General features: G+C 36.3%; 3 protein-coding genes and 1 long non-coding RNA gene across 5 annotated transcripts; 1 reads left to right on the forward strand and 3 right to left on the reverse strand.

Moving 5' to 3' along the window:
• On the forward strand, window positions 1-4,834 carry LOC143469209 (small ribosomal subunit protein uS7). The gene is made up of 6 exons (XM_076966820.1): window positions 1-51; window positions 2,040-2,141; window positions 2,336-2,545; window positions 4,197-4,289; window positions 4,525-4,659; window positions 4,729-4,834. The coding sequence occupies exons 2-6, from the start codon at window positions 2,040-2,042 to the stop codon at window positions 4,795-4,797; spliced, it is 609 nt and encodes a 202-aa protein (XP_076822935.1). The 5' UTR covers window positions 1-51; the 3' UTR covers window positions 4,798-4,834.
• Window positions 4,835-6,936: 2,102 nt separating this feature from the next.
• Window positions 6,937-11,736, reverse strand: LOC143469091 (receptor tyrosine-protein kinase erbB-3-like). The gene is made up of 15 exons (XM_076966652.1): window positions 11,673-11,736; window positions 11,395-11,515; window positions 11,055-11,227; window positions 10,739-10,911; window positions 10,394-10,560; window positions 9,577-9,642; window positions 9,381-9,493; window positions 9,168-9,309; window positions 8,791-8,898; window positions 8,573-8,705; window positions 8,275-8,348; window positions 7,996-8,150; window positions 7,580-7,760; window positions 7,374-7,520; window positions 6,937-7,157 (listed from the first exon to the last, which is right to left on the reverse strand). Exons 2-15 carry the CDS (start codon window positions 11,456-11,458, stop codon window positions 7,063-7,065), a joined length of 1,791 nt encoding a protein of 596 aa, XP_076822767.1. The 5' UTR covers window positions 11,459-11,515; window positions 11,673-11,736; the 3' UTR covers window positions 6,937-7,062.
• Window positions 11,737-15,441: 3,705 nt separating this feature from the next.
• Window positions 15,442-18,278, reverse strand: LOC143469806 (chymotrypsinogen A-like). The gene is made up of 7 exons (XM_076967628.1): window positions 18,182-18,278; window positions 17,963-18,063; window positions 17,773-17,861; window positions 17,528-17,687; window positions 17,304-17,388; window positions 16,954-17,096; window positions 15,442-15,687 (listed from the first exon to the last, which is right to left on the reverse strand). The coding sequence occupies exons 1-7, from the start codon at window positions 18,234-18,236 to the stop codon at window positions 15,529-15,531; spliced, it is 792 nt and encodes a 263-aa protein (XP_076823743.1). The 5' UTR covers window positions 18,237-18,278; the 3' UTR covers window positions 15,442-15,528.
• On the reverse strand, window positions 18,254-20,466 carry LOC143469807 (uncharacterized). 2 transcript variants are annotated; one of them, XR_013119219.1, is made up of 3 exons: window positions 18,826-20,466; window positions 18,342-18,433; window positions 18,254-18,278 (listed from the first exon to the last, which is right to left on the reverse strand). It is a non-coding gene; the product is annotated as an uncharacterized LOC143469807 (long non-coding RNA). The 2 variants fall into 2 exon arrangements; XR_013119218.1 differs by having other exon boundaries at window positions 18,342-20,466.
• Between the last annotated feature and the right edge of the window lie 416 nt (window positions 20,467-20,882).

Consider the following 20,882-nt stretch of genomic DNA (forward strand, 5'->3'; position numbering starts at 1 on the left):
TCCACGAGCCCAGAACACAAGGGCTTCTTTTCGGCAAGTCAGCTAGGCAAAGTGAGTGTGTTTTGGGCGATTTTAAATATGGATGTTATTCTTTTGCAATATAATTCTGTTCTCTGTTCATTTAACATACATTGATGTGTTTTATATAGCGCCGTCATTTTAAATATTGCTTTGATAATATAGTCTGTATGAATCACTGTTTGGACAAAGTCTTAAACGATGGCGGTTTTCGACAAGAAATCGTGCGTGCGAAGGCGCAACTTTTGACGTAATAGCGCGCACCGAAGCTTTTAGTCTTTATTTATTATAGATTGTCGTTCAAACAACCAGTTTTTCCTTATTTATTATAAATCGGCGTGTACCAGGTTGGAAAGTTTGCTAGGCTTAGTAGGCTACGCGGGGGATAAGAATTAATTGCGTGTGTAATGGCTATTATGCCGTCTTGGTTGCCCAGGGATTTATCATGCAAAACAGCAAACTTTAAAATCTAAGGCTTGCACGTTGATGAATCTTGTGCATGCAAGTGCTACGCTTTTCACTATTAGTGATGGCGTTCACTGAAGCCTCAATTGCTTATTTATTATAAATCAGCGTTAAAAAAATGTTTGGTGCGCACATTGATTCTTGTGTGTTTATGTGCTACACTTTCTGCTATGGGAGTATGGCTGGAGCAGGCCCAAATTTTTTGTCGCAGTGGTGTTGCACACAATCTAAAACAACATTTACCATTTTCCAGTGGAGAAAGAGTAGTCTCAAAATATATAAAGAGAAACACTACGGTATTTTTTCTTCCGTTTTATCCATTTGTATTAGTTGTCATGATCAGTTCCCATGAGTGTACACTGGCAGATTTGGTAAACACTGCATATTTACTTCGGAACTCTAAAATCTTCAGAGCCATTACTCAGCAGTTCTGTCCTGTTATTATGTAGCAGAAGTTAAACTAGGTTGAAGTTGGTGTAGCTTTTGCTGCTGTAGCGACGGTTTTCGAAGAATATTTACTTTTAAATTTTGTTCTTTCTTGCAATGGCTTACTGGTAGTTTAATGCTAAAACTTTTTCTTTTTCGATGCACTTCCATATCTGGGTCAAGCATTGAGGAATTATTAGTTAATTACTTTTTTACCTCATCATTCCTTCTCATTCAGACCTTGAAGTCAATGTGCAAAGAACACAAACTTGCGCTATACTTAAAAGCAAGCATTAGCAAAGTCTATGGAGGACTAAGTTTATCCATTTACTTTAATATTTAAAATGCCATATTTAGTTGCCGTAGACGTGTCAAGCCTAGATTGTAGAGTTTGCAAAATACTTCTCCAAAAAACAGACAATGCATTCTTAAATTAAAATGAAACTGCTGCGTTGCCACCGGTAAACAATTGTGGAAAGTGTTTCAGTCCTGTATGCAAGAGACTCATTGATTTATGCTAAACGTTTTTATATTCACACCAATTAATAGTAAACAGGCAGATTAGATTTTTTGCTGTCTGTTTGTAATAAATCAGCAAAAAATGTTAAAAAGTTTTGTAAATATTTATATTGACCCCATACAGAAGTAGTTGCACGTTGGTGTACAGTAGTAGTATATCGACCCCTTATAGTAGTATATGCCGGTTACTCTGGAAACTTTAAAGTTTACATCCTTTTTTCTTGCAGCTACTTTTGTATGGAGTCGTGATAAATGACATACCTTCATGTCCGAAAAATGTTAGTTCTTGTACATAGTTAATAAATTATGTTTCTTGTGCTAGTTGCTTTGTTTGCAACTTTATTGTATTTAAAGTTGACTTTTATTCCTGCTACGTTATAAGATCAATTAAAGTATATATGTATATTGAGAGACAACAAACATTTTCAAACTTAAAGTTAATATCATATAATGTTAACGTAAAAGTAAAAATCGGATGAGCTATGATGTATCCTTCTACTAGATACTTCATATGATCTACCAGATTTATTTGTATTGTTATTACCATGCTGTGTGTATGTTTTTGATGGGATTTGATACAATGCTATTTTATGATTTTGCTGTGTATACAGATGGAAGAAGACAAAGAAGTGGTTGTATCTGATGCACCAGAAATAAAGTTGTTCGGAAGATGGACAACAAGTGATGTTCAAATCAATGACATCTCTCTTACCGTAAGATATGCTTATAGAAACTCTAACCAAATTGAAATATAGTATGTACCCTTCAAATACGCAAAATCTAGTACTGGTTAACAGGTAGTTTTGTTTTATAATCGCTTCAGTATATGTGATGTAAAACAAAAATTTGTTTGAAGGTGAAAATTTACTGCAGATAACATATGTTGTATATGCTACTATATTGCTAGGATTATCTCCCAGTAAAGGACAAGTACTCCAAGTACTTGCCTCACAGCTCTGGAAGATATCAAGTAAAGAGATTCCGCAAAGCACAATGTCCAATTGTTGAGCGTTTGGTCAATTCGATGATGATGCATGGAAGAAACAATGGAAAGAAGCTTTTGACAGTTCGCATTGTCAAACACTCCTTTGAAATTATACACTTGCTTACTGGAGAGGTAAGATGCGACTTGTTTGGTTTTGTTGTAGCTTTTATGTACAGTATAATAAGTAATCATTATGTGTCTTTTTTGTGAGAGAGCATTCTGAGGAAATAGTTTATTGTGTTGATAGAATTATTAAAAGGTTTTTTGAAATGATTTGGAGGAAAGAAAATTTTAATTTTATGCAACTAAAAGGTTGCTTTCAAAAAAATATCCAAAATAAAAAATGCGTTTCAATTCTACATGAGAAAAGCTAGTGAATACCATATTTTCTTGAATAGAAACCGCACGATTTGATTAAAAATTAACAATAGAAGCAGCAGAAGACAATGCTGAAATCGCTTCGGTGTAATATAAAGGCTGTCATTGAGAGCTTGCACATGCGAAAAACAGCAGTTGTTGCATTACAGTAGTGATTGGATAGTAATCGAATAAAACTTTTCTGTCAAAAGAGAACGCAGAATTTTATTGTCACCCAATCAACACTAACGGTACTTCATGTAATAAAAATAGAAGCCGCACAAAACGTTTAAAAATAAAAAATAGTAGCCGTGGTTTCTATTCAAGAAAACGGTACCCTTTACTTTTCTGAGTGGATTTTAACGGTCATCCTGGCTTTGTAAAAATGGGTGCCTCTCCAAGAAGTTAGCGTAGTCTGCTAACAAACACACACAATCAGACAATGCAGTGCTTTTTAGACCGAAGGTTTTTTAAAAACTCGACTTTTACTATCTCTAATTGTATGGTCACAACTCTTAATACAATTTGTTCATGCGGTGCCCATCATAGCATGTTGTGGCACAGGTCAAATCTTAAAGAATGACGCTATACAGACGTCAGTTGCACTAGCCACTACATTGAGTAGTGAAGGCTGATTAATAAAGAAACAATGGGTGCCTATTGGGCAACCATTCGGGTCAATTTTGGATGCCTAACACAAGATTTAGTTGCCAGGGTACCATGACACCTGTTGAAATCCGACCCTGTAAGCAATTTTTCTTTCAATAACCTTGGTGGCAAACATGGTACAACTGGTTGCATGTTAGCTTTTAGAAAAGTTGGTTCATTAAACACCGGGAACAATTGTATGAATGATTCTTGTTGGGCCGTAACTTGTTAATATTGTTTTACTATTAAGATATACGTTACTCTTTAAACTTGCATGTGTTTAAACCAACAGTAGATAAAAACTCTTCTATTCTGTTTCAAAATTTTTTGGTTTTTCATGCAAAATAATTTTAAAACAATAATTTTGTATTTATATTGGAAGCAGAGCGGTAACTTCATTAAAATAGCGGAAACTATCCATAAACACAAGGCTGTGCACTTCAATGGCATCTATAAATAACGAACGTTGTTGATAAGACGTGAGGCTGACAATACCACTTCGACTTTAGAAATTTTTACTTGGAATAGTTGTTTTTATTTTGTTTACTGGGAATTTTACCTATTATTTGAGTTAACTTGGTTAAAGAGTTTTCACTGTATGTTGTTTATATACTTCTAAAGATTGCTTCTCACTCTCAGGTGACATGCCTATAAGGTCCTGTTATTAACGGGAATTTAACTGTTCCAAAAGCTCTTGCAGTCAGTTGCCATGAGATGTGAAATAACAGGTATTGCAAAATTTACTGATTGTGTACTGCTGTTTTTTGCTTTGTTTTAGAACCCTCTACAAGTTCTTGTCAACGCCATCATAAACAGTGGGCCAAGGGAAGACTCGACCCGTATTGGACGTGCTGGAACTGTTAGAAGACAGGTGAGACTCACCCTTAGCGTTTTTACCTGCCCCTGCGAGTAAAACTGTCCCACCAACAAAGTCTGACTACAACATTTTTTGTATATTTCTTCGTGCTTTACATCAACAATAAAGTTATCTATGCGACTGTGAATTTGAAGTAACAATGTGAGCCAAAGTCTTTGTCAATGGTGCATATTTCTCTGGTTTTATTTTTTACTGCTACGTACCTTCAACTTCCACTTTTTTTATGCAGTCCGTCGACGTTTCGCCCCTTCGTCGAGTCAACCAAGCCATCTGGCTGCTCTGCACAGGTGCACGTGAAGCTTCCTTTAGAAATATCAAAACCATAGCAGAGTGTTTGGCCGACGAATTGATCAACGCACACAAGGTATAAAGTCTTTTTAAAGATTTCAGGCATATTGTTTAGTACTATTCTAATACTACGTTTTTACCACAGGGGTCATCCAATTCATATGCCATCAAGAAGAAAGATGAGTTGGAAAGAGTAGCCAAGTCTAACCGTTAAATATTACTAACGGAAAATAATACAGCAAGCGTTGATATTGTTGTGTTAAATATCACAGATAGAAGGTGCTTGACCGTAGGCGAAGAACAAATATTAAACGCAAAGCAGTGTAGGTGAAACTTCATGTTTGTCACTAAAAAGGTAATTAATTTGACTTTTTAAAAGGTGGCTTTCTATTCACGCGCTACAAAAAAATTCTAGGATTCGCTGCATTATCATGTTGAAGTGTAAACCCGAGCTTGTTAGGCATAGGGATTCGATACTAGGTTATGCATAGACATTATGGAGCAGTGGAAAATGGAAGCACTTAAAATTCCATTACAGATTAAACTTAATCGGAATTTTGCAAACAAGAAAATAAAAAATAGGCAACAATGTTACAAAAAAAGAATTGGTAAACAGGAAATAAGCAGAGTTCATTTGTTAACATGGATATTTTCAAACAAGGAAGTAAAGAATTGAGAGTACGCCAGAACAGATATAAATCAATCTAAGTGAAGATGAAACTACTAAATTTTGCAAAACGTTACAAAATACTACAAAATAAAATTGAAAAATTCAGATTTGCCTTTGTTCTGTAGTGGTCTATAGTTTGTACGCTTTGGTGTCATATCATGAAAGGATGTTACGTTACGTTTTCTTCCAGCATATAATTCATAACTTTGTCTTATTCGAAGTTGAAGGTTTCATAACGGTGCCCAAGAAAATGGATAATGGTAGTAACCAGTGTTTCTGTTAAAACAATAGTTCTTTTTAACATGAATCCGATCGTAATCCCTATCTCGGAATACTCCATCTTCCGTAGCCCAAAAAATATCCTATCAAAAGTAATTTTTTGATAAATTCTCCAATTTTATTTAAGACAGTATTAATGCTCAAAATAAACCAAAGTCTCAAAGTTATAGAAATACATTGAAAGTCAGGCCCTGCAGGGAAGAGATAGAGCCCCATGATCGTTTACCTTTGGCTGGGGTAAGGTTTAAGGTTCGGAAAATCACTTCTGCCACACTTCACTTAATGCCAGAAGGAAAACACCTACAGTTGACCGCAAACATGGTAGTATAGTGTAATGAAAAATAATGCAATGGCATCAAAGTTCTGAAAACAAATTTTCAAATTGTTAGCCTAAACTTCAAAAATTGTCTTTGACGTTGCTTTTGAACACCTCATTCAATTTTTATCAACAACACCTAATCACCCAATATCCACCTAATTCAATTGTTCAAATAACAGAGATGCTTTTGAACTTAAGCTAGAGCAGTGGTTCTCAACCGGCGGTCCGCGGACCCCTGGGGGTCCGCGAAACGTTTTCAGTTGGTCCGTGAGAACTTCGAAATTTGCAACATAAAGTACAAGTTTTTTAAAAAATTTTTGCTGTTTATCATTGCTTTTTGAAATAGGCTTGAACATTTGCTTAATTTCCTATTGTGATGGGACAATACAAAAAGCTTATTGAGATTTATCACTCGCAGGGAAGGCCTATTGTGATGCACTAGATTGCGGATTATACGAGAAGACAGCTGGATACAGTGATTTTAAGTAAAAATATCCGCATAGTTTGATGTTATTTTGAATGAATAGCGCAGTTGTGCACCAAGACTATTAAGTAAAACTAAGCAAAGAAACATTTAAGTGCAGTCTCAGAACCCTTAGTTTGCTTAAACTTCAGGGGTCCGCCACTGCTTTGACAGCAGCAAAAGGGGTCCGCCAAGATCAGAAGGTTGAGAACCACTGAGCTAGAGCATAGTCTCTTTAACGGACCTTTTTTATGTAGTGAGCCTACATGAATTTTACATGTGTTTCATTTGTCTGAAGCTTAATGTTTGCGTTATAAACACTACAAATCATTATCGCGCACGCTGAAGTATTGTATTTTTGAACCCGTGGTCTACATCTGAAAAATTGTTGGCTTTTTCGCCAGAAAATGTTATCATCGAAACAGGGGATGTCCCGTAACATGTATCGTGTTTTACTTTCAAGTTTATTGCGCGAGCCAGAATACGAAATGCTGCGATGAAAATTATATGCAAGCCCTGAGCATGCATCGTGCAGAAAACATTGTACCTAATTCTATATAGTGTGCCTACTTTTAAACAAGTAACTTAGTATCATCTTGTTTAACTAAAGCCTTCACATTCACCAAATGCAAGCTTATTTATTGGTATACGCATAAAAAATTGTTGCAAAATATTTGGATTATTATACAGAAAAAAAAGCGTTTGCAAGATTACTTCAAAATACGTTTGGCGTCATTCGTCGTTGCATTTAGTGTTGCAAATGTACTGTGGTTGTGCATTGGAAAGGTCCACTGCCGTAGCACAAACCGTCGCAAATAGAGTGACAAGGTTTGCATTTTTTCTCTGCAAAGAAAACAGAACAAAGCCAAGTCAGGGCAGTTAATTAATTGTAATAACTTCAAGTTATAAGTTAAATCTGGTTAAAATGAAATTTGTTCTCTGATCAAAAAAAGGTTTGTCTGCTTAGGGCTTAGGTTAGGAATAATCCTTGATATCGGCTGTTTCTTACTAAATTAGAATCCTGCCTACGTTTATTAATTGTATTCACCAATACCATACCATTATGGTCAGCGTATACTCCTGACTTTGGGCAAGACTTCAAACAGGACCCTTGATACGAGTAATGGGAACATTGAAAGCATCGGACGGGGCCTGGTCCCCAGCAGCCGTTTAAATCACATTCTGGATCGCAGTTTGCGGAATTGCCTGAAAAAAGTTAATGAAAGCACAAAAAGATCCCACTTAGGCTTATCGCAGAAACTTACATTGCTTGCTTCGTCCGTTTCTTGAAAGCAAAACACCATTGCGAAAGGCCCTGGACTGGACTGGGTGATGTATGACAGACGTCCAATTGAGCAATTTGTCATAGCAAAGGTTCTGGCAGTATCCGATGTAAACGTTGCCATGATTTATTGCACGCAATGAATTAAATCCCAATGACGTAATCTAGACACACAGACACAATTATGACGTCATTATTTTGCGAGACAAAGAAGAGAAGATTTTGGATAGGTTTCTGTTTAGCAATTCTGCAATTTAATTGAATAACATTTGCGCTGTGGTTTTATTTCTATATTTATTGATTTTAATCCCGGGGCCGTACTGATTTTATCCTTTAAGAAAATCATGGACGCCAATCAGCATAAGCCTACTTTTTATTTCCAACTGTTTCCCACTTTACCTGATCAAGAGAAAATGGTCCAACCGGACTTGTGTTATCTTGAATGACAAGAGCCATTTTCTCTCCGAACAAATCAATTCCCCCGATTGTTTCTAAACTTTTAAAGACTGCAAAATCTGAGAGTTCCTTCGGCCAGGTTACAATGTAGAGGTAACCTTGAAAAAACCCACAATAGCTGCTTGAACTAACAGTATTTAATTTTAAATTATTAAACGATAGTGCACCTACAGTATTACAAAAATATCAGGTTTACTTATGCATCAGGGGTATTTTGCGTACCAGTTATAGTTTTGACGTCCTTAAATGCCGTCAGTTGAGAGGCATTCATGGGCAGCACTCCGGTATAAAGGTCACTGTGAGGAGCACATACAGTATACTTTTAATTGTAACGTCATAATAATTATGAAAAATCACCCCATATCCTGAAAGAATTGTACGATATTACGTAATTGCATCGCACAAAAGTCGTGTTATTAGAAAGTATATGCATTTTGAAAGATAAAATTGGATGAAAGCGTAAGTTATCCGACGAGGAAAGTCGTCAAACAAATAAAAACGAAAATTAACCCGTGCTCACCCAGAAAAAGCAAAAGTTTCAAAAATGATGTTTCCCTTGACAATGGTGCAGCCTTCAAAGTGATGAACGTTCGAAGAATCGACAGAAATCGCATTAGCAAGTGGTCCATTCGCTTGACCAACTCCAAAACATTCTACATGAAATAACATTATTCTCAGATTTCGTTATTATTTTTTTCGACATCATAAATAGCCTGTACATATAGCACAATAGCCTACCTTTGTCGCACGCTCCCCCTATGCATGGAATACATTTCCCTTCCCCGTTGCTATGGAAACCTATTCTGCACGATTTGACGCAGGCGTTGCCGTCAATGAGAAGATTGCCTGTGGAGATTGTGATGTCACAAATAATCACATGTTATGTGGGGTCAGTTCCAAAATCAATAAGATGTAATTAGTATCTGATTGTCTTTTAGCTAACCGGTTAAGCAGATAATAGACGGCAAGGATAATACAAATGTAATAGTTTAAAAACCTTCAAGTGCAAAATTGTGAACAATTCTATCTATCCCTTGACGTTTTTGCAGAGAACATTTGCAAGCAATTACGTCACACTGGAAGCAGTATGATGTCATGAAACTAGACCTACATACTTGGACAATTATCGACGCATTGGTCAACGTAGCGGTATTTGAACCCGGGGTTTGGAACGTTACGAAAGGATTGAGCGTCGTAGAAGAATTCCGGGGGGCAAGCAAATGCACACGAACCACCGTTGTTTACGTGAAGGCATGCCTGACAAAAAATAGGTTCGAAATAGTTTCTTGTTCCTTAAAGGTGCGTTGTCTCAAGGAAACAATGTTTACCGTGCAATCACTGGCCGTGGGGCCGTTACAGCCAGCCGCACACTCAGAATGACAACAATCGTTAGGCGTCGGTCCACGACATCTGGCATCGCCGCACTCCGATGAGCATTGCTCTAAGGTTTGCGCAAGGTTGTCAACTCAAGTTTATGATTTCAAAAGTTTTGTTTTTGTTATTGAACTTTTTATAAAAACTCACGTTGCTGGCACATTTCGTTTCCTCCCGCCCAACAACCAGCCACGCACGACCCACTGCACCGAGCACCTGAAACATCAAACGTAAGATAATTATATTAAACATCTTTTTTCTTGAAATAATAAATTTAAGCTGTTGACGACTCTTAATCTTTTAAAACAATCTTATAACAATTTGCGTTGTAACGTTGTGATTGTTACGTTTTGCTGTTCTCACTCTTAGAATTACAGGCACATGTTTTATTTAAAAGCAGTTAAGTCAAGTTTGTCTTCACACAGCTCATCTCAGGAGCTCCAATACAAAACTGTCAGTGCAACTACTTGTCGGACACACGTCGATAAAAAGACACAAGTGCTTAATTAACCACAGAAACGCGCAATCGGCCGCAAGGGAGAAACGTAACAGATACAGGTCAAAAACAAGTGCAACATGATGACGCTCACCTTAAACGTGAAGAATAATATTATACGAGTTAATTGTGCTTGGGAGAAAGTGGTTTTGGGGAGAGTCCCAGAATTCAGCTGCAATTTACCGTCTTTAACAGGACATGTTTGTCTTAGGCAAGCTACATGCTATACCACGGTACCATGTGGCCTATTGTAGAACGCCATCTTATTTTGTAGTACACGTTCGCTTATTGGAAAAATGAATCGTAGAGAAACATATTTCCGGCCAATTTTATCACTATTGCGATAACGACCATTTCTTGTAAAATTGTGGTCTTGCCTTATCGCATGACTTTCTCATCCGCCCTAAAGCTGAAACTATGACAAATTGTAAACCGAATAAACATTGGTATTAAAATTTACACTTTACAAACATTGGCTCGGTTCCTTGTTGTCATTTCCTATTTGATAGATCCAGTCACCAGTTCGTCGTTGCACTGGATTGAGTATGTCGTCCCAGTGAATTGTGTCCATGAAGCAGAGCTGTTGGTTGTGGTCGATGATCACGTTTCCTCGGATTACCTCAGTCAGCGAATTTAATCTGGACAATTTCGAGGAAAACTTGACATGTTTGAAGTGTCAATTCATAGGTTTACCATTAGCCCCAACCGTGCACTGTGCAGTAACTTAATGTGCAAAATTCAGGTGACCTACAATGTCATGTATCACACGATTACTGTATAATAAGACACTGACTCAAGTAATAGACAAATGCTTACCGCAATTCCCTCAGACCATCGCTAGGAGTTGTTATGTTGTAGTTGTACTTCACAAAGAGCGAATACTTTCCTTCAAACAACTCACGGCCACGTATAACCTTCAGGTTTTTCAGCGGAATGATAGGTAAGTGATTGAGGGCTATTAAGACGTAACCAGTAACTTCTTCTATATTCTAAACAAAAAGCAAACAAATTGTTTGGCTATTAATTTTGACATATCAAACTTGCAATTTTACAATCAAACTCGTAGCAGTAAAAGTTTGGACAATGCGATTACGAAAAAACTTTAAAGGAGTGAAATTTATGGAACACTTACTTGCAGAAACGATAGGTCTAAGCCAGGTTCTTCCAATCCAGTCAGTTCCAGGTTTCCTTGAACAAGTTTGCAGTTACTGTATCTTGCGACCAACCTCGTGTAATGATAATCGCGATCTTCACTAAATGACAGTCCCGAATTGGAACCAAAGCATTTTCTTAGTTTCAGACCATCTGTAACATCACAAACGCAAAGCGTGGTTTATTTTAAAATATCCACAAAAGAACAAAACGCTATGACGTTAGTTGGTTTAAGATTCTTTAACATAACAATATTGCGAAGTTTTACTTCTTATCGATCTACAAAGCAGAAATCGTATTTTACAAGAAACATCACTTACTTGACAAAGACAAAGCGGGACACAACAAAACAAAAACGAGAGACAAAGTGTTGCTAAGCAGCATTGCTCGGGCTATCGATAAAGCTTTTCAAGAACTTACTTCTTTAATAAATCAAGTAAACTGATAAAAATAAGATTAACATTATTACACTTTCAGTAGAAGTATATTGTACTGGTTTTTGTATAAGTAAAGGTTAAAAATCGTATCCTTAAATAAATAAAGGTTATCCAACCGAAATTTTATATTCGCTGAAAGAATTTAAAAAATATATATATACCGTTCATAAAATATGATCGTTGTCGATTGTTGGAAACTGTTTCATACAAAATGGTATCTGCATTCAGAATTCAGACGCATAACTTTTTTCTTAAAAATATGGCGATTTTAATGCATTTGATTTTATAATTGTAATACATCTATAGCAGGAGTGACGAACCTATTTGCTGTCGCGGGCGACTTTGTCAGTTACAGCTGAGTAAGCGGGCCGCTAAACTTTTTAGTCATACTATGAAATCTTGCTAGCGCTAGAGCGGCTATTTGTACTAAAAAAAAACGGTTTTCCTCTTTCCTCGATACAAAAAAAACATATCAGTCCATTTATTTTGAAATATTCTTTTTTCATCTGCCATATTTCTTTTCTTTGCTGAAGACATCGAAGTAAACTGCCAATTATAGTTGAAAATTAACAGAATAACAAGTAACAACTTAGAAAACCTGTAAAATTTCGCATAATAATTAACATTTAAGTGCAATCCCTTCAATCAGCAGGTTTTTAGCTGCTCCCGCGGCCGCAAAAAAATACATCGGTTGAGTGCGGCAATCTATTGAAGACATACTGCTGCGGCTCAATTGTGCTATCAGCTTTAGATATCGCATTGCGCAAAGATTAGAAACAAGTCAAAGAAAGTTCAAGATTGCTAGTCTCGCCGGAATGCTTCGCCACGCAAGAGCGATTGTCAAACCGATTTGCGGGCCGCACAAGATTCTTTTGCGGGCCGCATGTTCGTCACCTCTGATTTATAGGTACGGTTTATAGGTCTGTGCACGTACGCATAAGCATATACAAATGTGCAAAGTTTTGGCATTTATTTCAAAAACGAATCCCATTTTTGCCAGTTATTAAACAACTCTTCCTTGCCCTCCTCGAGCACTTATTGCCTGTCAAATGTCAACAGTTTGACTACGCAGCTACAAGATGCTGATTTGAGTTAGTTCTGCTTCTGTTTATATACTGCAACAACGGAAGTCATACTTTTTTATCAATTCCACCAGTTTCTTCTTTGCTTTTCACCTCTCTTGTTTTTGGTCTTGAACTTTCATCAAATCTAGTCGATTACGTCATAGAAAAAGGAGAAATGTGCTCATTTAGATGAGATAAAACCTAAAGGTAAATATTTTAATTGTTGAGAGCTGGTTTGGAAAATATCTTTTCTTCTGTTGAACAACGCTTGACAGCATTTGACATGAAAAGTGATTGGCAACCCTGCACCAGCTGACTAATTCGCGTGCTTGAACTATTGGTCACTTTCGCCGTGCAAACAATATTGTTCTCATTATTGTTCCCAATAAAAATGCGAACAATAATACATAAAAAGCTTTCTTTGATTTGAAATAAACGGCAAAGTAAATACCTTCTACTGTATTGATCGCCTATATTCTGCTTATCGTTTGCATTATTAAAGGCAAGTAAAGAAGTTACAAACCTTTCCCAGTATTCTCAACTTCATTCGTTAAGAAAAAACATGAATTTGATTCTTTCAGCTTAAGAAAGTTCATTTACGTATAGCGTTACTGTAAAAATATTGAAGCATACAACGTTAAATTTTCCTGTTAAAACTTAAACCATGAAAATTGTTCCATTTTCGTATAGTGCAGACGTGGGCAAACTGCGGCTCTCCGGCATGTTTTTTGTGGCTCTTCTAGTCGAATCGTAAAATTCCAAAAAATGTAAAGGCTACCAAGAGTACCGTTTATGAAAGTTTCTGTGTAGTTTTTCTTTATTTAGGCCAGGATTTCGTTTATGACGTAACACTAGACATCGATTCCGACATTGTTTTCAGGTATAGATTCTATACTATATTGCAAAGGTTGTCAAAATGCACCTCACCAACATGTTTTTATGGGTCTTTTAGTTAAAAAGTAATATCCCAAAATGACTACTAATAGTATAATAACCAAATTGACAATCATTACTGATTTTCGGGCTCGCTGGTGTTTATATTTTTCCGCAAGTGACTCTTTCATTGAACAAATTTGCCCACCCCTGGTATAGTGTATAACGTAGAGATAGACGTTTCACCAACATTTTATTTAAATGGGGAGAATTTTACTCATTGAAACCGACATTTAATAAATATTTATTCATAATCACCGATTTTAATTTAATATACTCGTTAATGCTAATGGATTATATTATAACATTTCTGTTTCTAGAAGTGTTTACCACAGCCACATGCTCATTGTCGAATACTTGCTACAGGCAGTTTCTCCTAAAGTTAGGAATAATCAGTAATTATGAAGTAAACAATGTACAACTATTACTTTCTCCTTAACAGATTTACATTGTTGTGTGTTCTAAACATGTTCGAACAATTTAAAACCACCAACACCATACAATCTTGCCAGTGATACTTGTTACACTTGTTTATCATTATTCATTTGAACTATATGCTCAACGTCATATGTATCAGAGAAAAAACGTTTTCGTCAAACAATTCTGGCAAACCATGATGAAATTGGTCATCAAGTCTTGGTCATACTGCTGCAAATATCTGTGCATAAGGCGTTAATTGTTAAGTGATCACAAACGACATTAGTTCATATAAATCAGCAGTATGTATTATTGTTTCTTGTCCTTAATAGAGTAGAGACTATCATAATATTTTCTCTTGTCTTCGATCGATCGATGATTCTATTTCTAGGAGACGTTCGGTCGCTTAAATGGATTTGACCGACTTTTTTGGCAGCAAGCTCGTATTCAGTAAAAAAGTTTGCTACGCATTGGAAGCAATTCCTGATTTGCATCCAGTTTGGAAAGTTTTATTTTATTTTTTTGACATCACATACCTTTTATTTCATAAAAGCTGCTGCCCAGAAGTGTTTTACTGCTGCTTTTACTTGACCGACACAACGTCGCACGCAAACATTAAGTCTACGATATTTATGCTCCGATTTCTTGCTGTTTATATAATTAATTTATTATCGCTGTTAAAGCTTGCGTCTAGTTTTGAAAAATCCCGTGTAATTTGAGGTCAAAAGTTGGCGTCGTTTATTGCAAGCAAAGCCAAGAGTAAAAAGAGAAATGAGCATTTAAATGGCGTTTTTGTACTATGGATCCCCACAGGTTTCTCTCGAGCGCTTGTTCCATTTGCTTAACTTAATTAAGCCGGGGAGGGAGGGAACTGTTTATGTGAAACAAAGGTAAAAGCTATTGTCAAAAACCTCTGTGTGAATTCATCCCGAAATGTTTTATTTATATAAATTTACTCTGATCATATTGCACATTTTTAAAAAATGCCCAATTTAACTATTTTCAGTGGGGAAAATGCTAGACAAGTTACAGCAAGAATTTAATAAAAGAACCTCTAATATAGTGTCTTATACCAGATATTTGTGAAAAACAAGTGCATTAGTTATTGGTTTCGAGCTATTCCAAAATAAAATTCGAAATTCTGGATTCGAAAATTTCTTATTCTAGAATAGTAAATTGTTCTATTTTGCACATCCCTAACTGCACGGTCTGACAACGAGGAGGTATGACGGGTAGGTAGGTTAGGTAGGAGGCTGCAGGGTATGACGCGTTGGCGGTAAGAAATGTATAAACCACAGCCTGCAGGGTGTGACAATGAACTCAAACACTGTGAAACTCGAAAGACGTGACGTATGATTTGGCTATTTCCTTCAAACTCAATTTTACTTGTGAAAATTTTTCTCCTTATTTTATTCCACTTTTTAAATTAGGATTTTTTTTATCTATTATGGCTCGTGGCTACATGTATATAACTAAAGCTTGCTGTAGATACATGTTTAAGTAACGCAGACAATTTTCTTTTCAATTCACTTCCTTTCTGTATTTGAATATGACATTACGATATATTCATATCATATGGACCAGTAGGCTATACTGTATTATGTTATACTGTTATAATTTCATCGATCCACGATCTGACAGCGGAGATTTTCGCGTATCCCCCGGGATAGTTTGGACTGCAATTGCTTTGCACCCAGGAAACCGCTCCAATGAGAATGGTTTCACCTCCATCTTGAACGGTAAGTGGGCCACCAGAATCTCCCTGCGTTGAAGCAAATGAATGCTAGTAAAGTGCTTCACGAAATCGTTTATTAAACAGTTGATTCAAGCTATAAGGACAACCTTAACAACAGAGTAAATACTGAATATTGGTTATTATGACGTCACAGGTAGGCTATACATAGATAAGTCGGAGTAAAAATGGGCTAACTGTTTTGCAAATACGCAATTTTCATGCAGTTTGTTCAAGTATAGTAGACTAATAAGATTCTCCTTTTAGTCTCCTAACCCTATGAAAGACCCCTAAAGATGGATTTCTGTATTTCAGTCAGGTGAAAGAGGTATAGGATATATCGATGTTTCTTCCATCAGTATAGAAAAAAGCTTTGAAGCTGTCGCGGGGCGCAAAAGAACTTCTAATTATCTGTTGTGTTCAGCAGTAACTATAAAATCTATTGGCTTACGCGTTGTCATGAGCATTTCATATGTCCGCGTTTATAGTTATGATGTGACAGAAAATATAGCTTTATTTGAAACGCCTGGTTTAGTTAAATATGATTTACGTGTTCTATGTTGAATGCAGGTAAAAGCAAAATTTGGTTTGAACCATACTTTGTTTAAATACCCTTCATTAGTCGACATCAAAGTATTCCACGTCTCGTAGCCGTAGCTTAATGCAAAAAATGCTTTTTATAAATTCAAATCGTTGTGTAATGGTATTAGTATAGCTTTTATAAGCTTATACCACTTGAGTACTGAATCGATTTGGGACCAAAATTTTTCATTTTCAAGGAAATCATTTGGCCCTCTTTCTTACAATTGGTTTCAGCACTATGCACGCTACCAAGATCAATGCATCAAAACCTACCTAAGTGGTCATGCTATAAGATAAACGCAATTTTGTGCATTAATATACTTTCCATTATTTGTGTTACATGTCGTTCATGCATTTGTTAGCTCTGTTTCGACGCGAAACTTTTATTAGCAAGATTTGAATGTTTTTTTGCTGAATAGTTACTAAAATACATTGGAAATATTTAAAAATATTAATAGAGTTACAGGTGGTTGGAGAAAGGGCACACAAAAAGTTGATTTTAGCTATAGGGTTTAACTGAAGTTAAATTTAGATAAGAAGATAGATTTAGATTTCTATGTTAAAAATCTAAGCTAAGTTAACAAGACGCTGTGAAAAGTATAAGCTTCCAATGTACAAAGTGTTTCCCGTGAAATAGTGACAGCCAGCCAGAAAACCCATTCAGCGTTCAAACAATTTCATAATGAAATATTCGCTTTTAACCTTTTAACGTACCATGCAAGAGCTGACGACGCCGTTTCCTCCAGCACATTGGATTCGGTTAGTAATTTCAATCACTGATCCCCATACACTTTGGCAATCAGCTTGAGACACCAATGGGATATCTGTATACTTCATTATGTCCGGTGTAGACTGAACTAAATATAAGACTTGATATCAAATATCGCCTGTGAAATATGGTAAAAGTTTCTGCATTGCTACAAGTTTATAGTACACGAAGTACCAAATGCTTCTTCTCTTTGCTGTTGTGTTATGCTTTCAAAGAATATTTCAAGGATTTTATCGCTACTAGCGTATAATAAATTTCTTAGTATTTTTAATACTTTATAATAACGTTAACATACTGAACTGGGTGGTGTATCCCCATCCAGAAGTTGAAGCCATTCCAGAGTACTCTTTTCCTGCATCCGCCAACTTGATAGTGTTCACCTTATTAGCAATAAAAACAGAAATGTTTTAATTTTTCAATGCTTAACACTGGTTTATCAAATGCTCTTGTTAGCGCCATGTAAAATATACAAGACGGAAATGTTCGAAAACAAATTTCAGCAAATTTTGTTAGAATTACATTTCCACCCAGAATTGCCGCTTTCTGCATTGTGATAACAGCATAATCGTAGTCGAAAGTGTTTGAATTGTACTCAGGGTGAGGGGTGAATTTCACTTGATTAATCGTCTGTTCTGGATTATGGTAGTCAACTGCTCCGAGATTGACTGTAACGCCAGCCCTGAAAACAAATTTGCCCTGTTGATGTTCTTGGTAAACTCTTACTCGTCAAGCAACGTCAAGCTGTATGGAATATTTTTGCTTACGTTATTTCACAGTGCGCTGCTGTCATGACGTAGTTAGCACCAATAAGAGAACCGCCACAAAAATGTCTGCCGTATTGCTGAAGTGATGCCTGTAGGCCAGAAATAATTAAGTAAGCGGTCGGTTTTCTGGTCTTTCAGCAGCCCAGCGTTATTTCGAATACTTATTCAGCACTTAATAATCACAGTTTACCTGCCATGGAAATTTGCCTGCTTCAGACTCCGCTCCACCAACAATGCGAGTTTCTTGGTTATGGTAAGCATACATGGGATGAGCAACCTGAAGCTGGGTGGCTGAAAGCGTAGCGAGTAATGTTAACTGATTTTTCGTCTTATATGTAAATTTATACAATAACATAAGAATATCTGATAACGATAACTTTTTGTAAAATGTAGCCTAACAACAACTTACGCAAAGTGTTGCCCAGACATGAAAAGGCGAGAACCAGGAAAGCGCAGAAATACATTGTCCTCGTTTGCTATTCTTGGAGAAACCAATCCGAATAATTCTGTCTTACAAAACCGCATGGTTTTATATAACTTTCCAGTTGTTTACTTAAGCTACAAATTACCGCTATTTTCGTCCGTGAGAAACATGCAAGGTTGATCGTTTCAAGCTTTGTTCGAGCGTGTGAAATTGCGTCGTTCTTCGTTGTGGCGACACCTGTTTTATTACAATAAAATGGTACCGGTTAACAACTTTACTGACAATATGTACAATGTTAGCAATGTGTGCTGAGATGCAGTTATGGCAATGAAAATTATAAAGACATACAGCTGTTAACAGTGCCCTTAAAAGTCTCATTGTACACTCAAAGTAATGACAAATCGAATGCAGTGTGAAACGAGTATAAAAACTTATAAAACTTGCAGTATAAAAACTTATAAAAACTTAGATCGACTCTATAAAGTAGGCCTATTCGTTTGAAGAAGTGATAACTGCTTATCGCTATTTCGTGTTTTACTCGTTCTTTTTGCAGTGTTTGCTGCTTTTCCGAGCGTGAGAAGTATTCTCAGGCAAGTACATAAAGTACGTAAATAAACAAAATAGCTCACTTCCTTATATTCTAAAAGGATCGAAGATAAGCAAAGGATACTGCGCCCATCATCAGCTGCTGACTTTCACACAGCAATTTGAAACCGATGGGTTATTGCTAAATATGTGTATGTCACACGTCACCGTAGTCAAACACTGGATACTGTTGCACCTCTTGTAATGCAGAGAAATGTTGGTATCGGAACTTGCTCTTGGATAAGTGCAACTCTGTTTTGAGTCATCAAGCTTTATTCCTATTGTAATAGAATGATTTTGCCATGCTTTATTACTAAAATCTTTTACCCTTGCAGGCTTATAGAAACCGTTTGTATGGGTTGCATTCATTTACTCGATCCAAGAATAACAGAAACGACTGATGATTCAATGAAATATACTCAACAGAAATGTTGCGCATGTACCCGTAGGCTGTAGTGATAGTTTAAAGTTATAATTCTATAAACAACTTAGTGGTAAGCGCTTGGCACATGCAGTAATATCCAAGCAATCCTGAACTGTGCATTTGTAATTGTATTAGTTTTTCTAACAAAGAAATTAATACAAGTCAAGGGTCCGCTCAATCGAAGATGAACTTCTGGGATATGCCTGGAAAACTTTATCCCGCTAATAGTTGCTAAAGGCTCTTAGCGACTAATATATTTTGTTAGCCATGAGCTGAAAACGTAGATGTAAGAGTGAGCGTTTTAGCAAAATGTTTGGTAATCTATTAACCTGATAGATAAAATAGATTAATTATCTACAAAACGACATACCAATTACACACTTATAAATAAAATACTTAATTCTGATAAGACAATGATGTTTTAAATATAACCCCTGTGACGTGATGTGTGATGCCATTAAACATATTTCTAAGTTACACATTTTTGTTAAGGTAGCCTAGTATAGTGACATATTTCATGGTTAACTTTCCACTGGGTTGTTGCGTTTAGGAATTAAAAAAAATGTTTGGGTATTTTTTGGTTTTGGAACAAAGCATATACAGTAAGTATCACGTGAGAAAGTGAAAGTGTACACATAAGATGCGCTGTTTAGCCTGGAAATCAGAGGTTTTCACGGAACACTAAAAATGCTACTGTTTAGGCCAGGGATGTCCAACCTTTTATTATAGTGGGCCGCATCGTCACTTGAAATAATTCAATGGGCCGCAGAAGCTATTAATTTTCAAGAAAAATTGATGAAATTAACTCCTTTAACAATATCAGTTATCAAAGTATTCGGAGTGAAAATGACTAGCGGGCCCCACAAAAATTTCAGGCTGGCCGCACTGTGGCCCGCGGGCCGCAGGTTGGACATCCCTGGTTTAGGCTATACACTATTGGTTCAGATTCATTAATTGGTATAAATAAACGAAATGATACAATAATACTGAAAATAGCGGTAGACACTTTCATTCCATTGATTCTGACGACACAAACCGAGAAACAATGCGCAGAAATGAGTGTTGAGTGAACACAGGTGATCTGTCTATAGATTTAGCTGGCGCTACTGTATATACAAGGACCAGTGTTGAAGCTTCTATATGTTTATACAGGAATTATATTATACATATTCGTCCACGAACTTTACTTTTCCCGCTAGAAAAACTCTTTTTGCATTTTCACACAAATACTTTATCACAATAAATATCTTAGACGCTATTATATATAGGCCTATTAGAGTACCGTTAAGCAAAAAGTATCATGGAGAGGGTCTTGCGAGGTCACATGATTCATTTAATGATAGATACCGTACTTTTTACATATATCGTGCCAATGAATGGAAGAGGTTTTAATTCCAAAACTCCCTCCCCTTCCGTACGCCATTGATTGCTATATTATCCATTAATTACATTATATTACATAAATATTATAATGTTTTTACAAAGTTTTTTTATAATTTTTTTCATTTTATACTTTTAAACTTTCAATGTACAATTGTACATGAAAATCGACTGCATTAACGCAAGACTGCAGAGGACTAATAGAGATTGCATGTACCGCCAGCTCTAAAATCAAACTTGTATTCTTGATGTTTTTGTTAGACTTTTTTATTTGTCAAGTAACATTAAACGTCAAGC

This window comes from Clavelina lepadiformis, chromosome 8 (genome assembly GCF_947623445.1).
Source record: "Clavelina lepadiformis chromosome 8, kaClaLepa1.1, whole genome shotgun sequence".
Taxonomy (NCBI): domain Eukaryota; kingdom Metazoa; phylum Chordata; class Ascidiacea; order Aplousobranchia; family Clavelinidae; genus Clavelina; species Clavelina lepadiformis.